The 6,246-nt window shown below is 34.2% G+C and overlaps 1 protein-coding gene across 4 annotated transcripts in view; it reads left to right on the plus strand.

Annotated features, from left to right (window-relative positions):
- mef2ca (myocyte enhancer factor 2ca) overlaps positions 1–3,433 on the plus strand; it is a 42,839-nt gene extending 39,406 nt beyond the window's left edge. For all 4 annotated transcript variants that reach the window (XM_084400953.1, XM_084400955.1, XM_084400954.1 and 1 more), the window contains 3 exons: positions 191–320; positions 891–1,014; positions 2,170–3,433. In XM_084400953.1, coding sequence (XP_084257079.1) covers positions 191–320; positions 891–1,014; positions 2,170–2,536 — 621 coding nt within the window. In that variant the 3' untranslated portion in view covers positions 2,537–3,433. The remainder of the gene's footprint in view (positions 1–190; positions 321–890; positions 1,015–2,169) is intronic.
- The last annotated feature ends 2,813 nt before the right edge of the window (positions 3,434–6,246 follow it).

Here is a 6,246-nt window from a genome sequence, read left to right on the forward strand (position 1 = left end):
AGCAACAGTGAAACTCCGGCAGTGGATGTGAGATGATTGCCTGTTATTGGTCACATGCATCTATAAATATCAATATATCATATCTATTAAGCAGTTAGAGCAGATATGATGCCACCCGCACATTTACTGTTCGTCCTGCGCAATTGAATTCTGTCGCTGTTGTTTTAAATATCATATTTCTTTCCCACAGAACCAGAGAATAAACAACTCTCAGTCCGCCCAGTCCTTGAGCACACCAGTGGTGTCTGTAGCCACACCCACTCTACCAGGACAGGGAATGGGCGGTTACCCATCAGCCCTCTCTACCTCATACGGTACAGGTGAGTGCTGCTCAAATAATATAATATAATGTAATATAAACACAATTATATTATTATATTATTCTTTATATTAAATTATATTACAAAACATTATCATAATTATATATATATATATATACTGTATTAAACACTACCATTAAATATTTTTGAAAGAAGTCTCTTGTTGATCATCAAATCTGCGTTTTTATATTTATAATATTATAATATTATATAATATTTATAATAACTTTTGTTTGCATTTATTTGAAAGAGAAATCTTTTCTAACACTATAAATGTCTTTAATGTCACAGTGTAATTCATCCTTGCTGAATAAAACTAATTTCTTTAAAGAAATCTTACTGACCCCATATTTTTGAATGATAGTGTATATTGAAATTATTTTAAATGTGCACACTATGCACATTTAAGGTTTACTCCATGAATCTGAACTGTTTGAAGAGTCTTAATTACACCACCAGGTGGCGTCATTGACTCAATATTCTTTCAGCCTCTTCCTGTTGCAGTAAGCAGGAGATTCAGTCCAGTCTATATGCAGTGTGTTGAACAGAGATCTTTCTCTTCCCTTCTAGAATATTCTCTCAGCAGTGCAGACCTGTCCTCTCTGACCGGTTTTAACAGCTCAACTTCTCTTCATCTGGGCTCGATGACCGGCTGGCAGCAAAACATGCAGCATTCTGGTCTAGGACATCTAGGGTGAGCATCTTCACCCCTGACCTGTGCACCCAAAACACACTGAAGATCAACTGAATACTCACTATAACGACAGACAAATCACTGTGGGCATGTGCGGTGTTATATCATAAGGGCTAAAATACAGTGGGATCCAAAAAGTTTTGATTTTCTTTTTTATTAAAATTCAATACAAATGTGAATATAATATAATATAATATAATATAATATAATATAATATAATATAATATAATATAATATAATATAATATAATATAATATAATATAATATAATATAATAATACATTGTCGAATTCATGGTATTTTTTCATTTTAACTTTTCATTAAAATTGTTTTGCTGGTGATCTACGATTTTAAATGTAATTAAAAATGTCAAACTAATAATATAATATATAATATACTTATTGTATAATAATATACTTTTTACTTAAATTGTTGTCCTAGGAATCGGAATTTTATTTTTATTGGAATTCAAAATTTTTAATTAAAGTATCAAAATGCAGTATAATATAATACATTTTGAAATTCACAATTTTTTTTTGTTCAATACATTTTTTCACTTAAATTATTTTGCTGGGAATCTGGGATTTTATTTTAAATATAATATTTTATTAATATAATATTTAATATAATATCAAAATATATATTTTTTTTTTACTTTTTCAGTTTAAATGTTTACTTAAATTCTTTCCTAGGAATCTGTATTTTATTTTTATTGGAATTCTATTTTTTTTACACATTTTGATATTCATGTTTTTTTTTTTTGTTCAGTTAAATTTTTCACTTAAATTTAGCTGGGAATCTGGGATTTTATATTTAATATAATATTTATGTTTAATATAATAAATAATATAATAAAATATAATATATATACTATATATAACTAATTTTAACTTAAATTGTTTTGTTGATAATATAGTGTCATAAAAATGTTACTAGCTATCTCAGATTTTTGGACTCTACAATTTTAAAAGCGTCTTAGAAAAGTGATAATCTGCATTAATCTCTCAAAAATTGTGGGAAATTCATCATTTTCACCATTTATATCCTCATAAGGTCACAACCTGTATCGTGACTATCTATTTCCCAGCACTGTAACATCAGTGAGTCGTCACGTTTTTCCTCGACCTTTAACCGTGTCTCCTCTCTCTCCCCACAGGAACTGCGGCAACACACAGTTATGTCAGAGCTCCACCCTCTCGCTGCCGTCCAATCAGAGCCTGCACATCAAGTCGGAACCCGTGTCTCCTCCCCGGGACCGCGCGGGAGGCACCCCGGGGGGCTACGCTCAGCCCCTGCCCCCTCCCCTGGCCCAGCAGGCGTCCCAGCAGGGTCACCTGCGGCAGGACTCGGGACGCTCCCCGGTGGACAGCCTGAGCAGCTGCGGCAGCTCGTACGACGGCAGCGACCGCGAGGAACACCGCTCCGACTTCCACTCGCCCATGGGACTGCTGAGACCCTCTCAGGACGAGCGGCAGAGCCCCTCCGTCAAGCGCATGCGTCTGTCCGAGGGCTGGGCCTCGTGATCCCGCTTCTCGATCTGGAGATTTCACTTTAGTATTATTATATTTGTTTCTGCGGAGTGTGAGTGCTACATCAAGTATTAAAATTGATATATATATAAGATAAACAGGGGAGGGAGGGAGGGCGTGTTTGTGATTTGGGGTTGGGGGCAAGGGACATGCATCGCTTGTGCCACGTGTGGGGAAAACGACAAAAAAAAAAAATGATACATGTAATTTTACATACGTGTGTATGTATGTATACAAGCATACAGGATTAAAAAGAGAAGTCTGGTACTCTTGTTTGGTAAAGCTACTTTTTAGTTTCAGTAATATATTATGCATAATTAAACTATTAAAGGAGGCATTGACGTGTCTCAGGGCTTGTACAAGTAATATTCGGGGCCTTTACGCTCACGTCAATGCGCACTAACTTGCAAATGTATGTTATCACAGACGTTGTTGTGTTGCAGGTTCAACGTATTTATGTAAATAGAGAACGATGAGGCTTTTGGGTAAACGGACCTGCCAGGATTTGCAGGTTTATTTGCGATTTAACCGAGTGATAGAGAAAGCCATCACGCACCATTTTAAGACTACACGGGCCCAGGGCTGAGGAACGGACGCGATTTTTACAATTCTAAACGGGATCGGGAAGTGTTCCAAATACACAAATTCTCTTGTAAATGTTGTCGATATTTCAGAGCCGTGTTAACAACGTTAAAGTTCTCTGGGCCATGTATTGCCTGTCCCCGGTGGAAGAGATGTACAATACATTTTGCTTATATTTTCATAAAAATGCAGAGCATTTGTTGCTACCTGTTGACCACATGAGTCAGAATGTGATTTCAAGCTTTGCCGATGTTGAACAGAGAGGTAAAGCTGTGTGAGCTCCAAAAATAAAGCCATATAAACAATTGCACTTTTTTTTTTTCTTTTTTTTTTTGCTTGCTTGTTTCTTTAATTCATCAGGTTATTGCATGGATTTTGATCAGTATGAATCAAATGTTTCTTCAGAGATGGATGTTTTTGCATATTATGATGCTAAACTAGACCAGAATTTGTCTGTATATTTAAAATTCTTAAAAACTGATGCATTACTCATCAAAACACTGGTGTACGACATTTTACAGACACAAGTCGCTGCCTTAAATTAAGTACAATCAACTTGGATATTTAAGTTAACCAAAAAATGTGTTGAATCTTGTATAACTTTAAAAAAAATGTTTGCTTAACTTATATTGATGAGTTAAAGCAATGTAAAAACATATGTTGTCATAATTTATTAATTAGAGTAGCCTACACTGTAAAAAATATTGTTGGTTTAACTTAAAAAGGTAAGTCACCTGGTTGCCTTAAAAAATTAGTTCATTGAAATAAAAAAATTGAGTTAATACAATGAAGGAGATTGGTTTATCCAACAGAAACTCAAAATATTGTGCTATCTCAGCTAAGTTGATTTTGACTAAAAGGCATCGTGATTTAAACCATCATGGCTCAAATATGATTCCTCAGACCACTGAGAGTTCATTCTCATTTCACAGCCTAAACTGAGATCTTCAGCTTTATATTTAAAACATAAGTCTACAGTAAACCGCTTATGAAATATTTACAGAAAACACACGTAGGAAATTAGTGCATGCAAAGCTGCATGTGATTCTCCTTGTTTGTCTTTTAGGGATTGTTTGATGGAGCAATTCATGCCTTTATTTATAGCAAAACATGTATACTTTAAAATCATTTTGCAAGGTCATTGTCTGTCTAGTATGCTCACGTTTTACTAGACTGGACTGATAATCATCTTTATAGTTGTAAGGCTGGAAATGACATCCAACACCTTTAATGATTTAATGTGTCGTGATAAGCAATTCATCATAAGAGCAGAAAATAAGAAAAGAGCAGGGCAGAATTTCTGCTTAAATCTATTAGAAATCTTACAGGAATGTTTGATTCTAAATAGTTGAGACTTGTCACATGAAGAGATGTTTGTTGCATTTGAAGCAGTAAAATATCGCGTTTGTTAGAATTATAAAAGCTGCTGAGTCCTACTCTTTCCTTATGTTACACATTTCAGTCGCGTTTAGAAATATGTCGATATCTCAGTTCATAAGAGCAGAATACACCCAGACAAATCTTCCGTGAAATTAAAGTCGACGGAATTAGTTATCACACACACTGTACGTGTGAGCTGAAATATTGAAAACCATATCGACAGGACGAGGATATCATTTTAATTAGGCTATTAGTATTAATTAATCGGAAACACGTTCGTGCCTTTAAAGATCATTGTTTATTCCATTACAACTGTCATCAAACACAACAAACCAAAGTATAATTCCTTAAACACGCGGTAAAACATATTTCTGATCATACGCAAATTTACAGTCAGTAATTGCTTCTAATAATCTTTATTTTGAGAATATCAGATACGTATAAAGTACAGTATTAAACCATAAATTAGATTTAAAGCGTTAAAAAGCGATAGATAGATAGATAGATAGATAGATAGATAGATAGATAGATAGATAGATAGATAGATAGATAGATAGATCATTTGTTTTTCAGCTGGTGCAAAATCTTCAGTTTATTTATGTCTAAAGAACTGAAGCTTAAAATATTATTCAACTGCTCTTTAATTTATGGCGAAAATTAAGCTTTTATCTGTCTGAAAACTGTGCTAAATGAAAGAACTGCATCATTGTATAGGACCGATCATATAGATGGAATAAATGTTTCAGGTTCCTGATTCTCCCCTGATGTTAAGCTGCTGTTGGACTGTCGCCAGGTGGCGCTGTAGTGCAATAACACACGCGTTCATGGACTACTGTCGAAATATACAAGCTCAAGTCTGGGATAACGTATAATAACATATTGTGAAATGCAAGAACTAGTAATAAATACATTTAAAAAAATGTAGGCTACTATATTTTAAATAAATAAAAGCTAATAAGCACACTGAGATTTCACATCCACAATTATTCCATTATGATCAATGAGATTTCTTCGAGTTTATAAATGACTACAAAGATATGCATCACTGGAAATAGAAGATATAATCACAGTCTACGTTTTAAAGAGGACATTTGCTCTGTAATTGCTGGTTTTAATATGAACAAAGCCATTGTGAGTGTGTGTAGGCTGCGTCTGTGAGTGTGTGTGTGTGTGTGTGAGAGATGTTGTTCTGCTATTTCCTTCCCTTTTATCTCCATGAACGTACAAAAAAAAAAAAAAAAAGGATCTAACCTATCAACCCACCAATCTATTTTAGATAGATATGGTTTAGGCTACATATTTATATCCTTTATATGTTTTATTTTAAATGCATTCTTAAAAGCAGTATTTGCTTTGAGACAAAAAAAAACAAGTTTTGATCAATAATGGCCATTTTGCAGTGTTTGTTTGTTTTAGGAAAATATAGGCTTCATACAAGATTTTTGTGATTTTCTCTCGTCTTCCCGTGAACAAACTGAGAAACGCGAATGAGAACTGAACATCTCTAACAACCAGCATGAACTCAAGACATCAGACTGAAACACACATCTGACGCCTGGAGCTGCTGGAATCATGTCCATTCGACGCGATAGCTTTGCAAATAAAATGTAAGTTTGGGATTTTTGTTAGTTAGTCACCTAGTGCGTTTAAACCATTTGATTCCTTTAGTCTTAATTCATAAATCTAAAAAAAAAATTATTTGGTTGCAATGAACGTCAGCATCTAATATGCACAAAACTCGG

The sequence above is a fragment of the Rutilus rutilus genome (assembly GCF_951802725.1).
Source record: "Rutilus rutilus genome assembly, chromosome: 25".
Lineage (NCBI taxonomy): Eukaryota > Metazoa > Chordata > Actinopteri > Cypriniformes > Leuciscidae > Rutilus > Rutilus rutilus.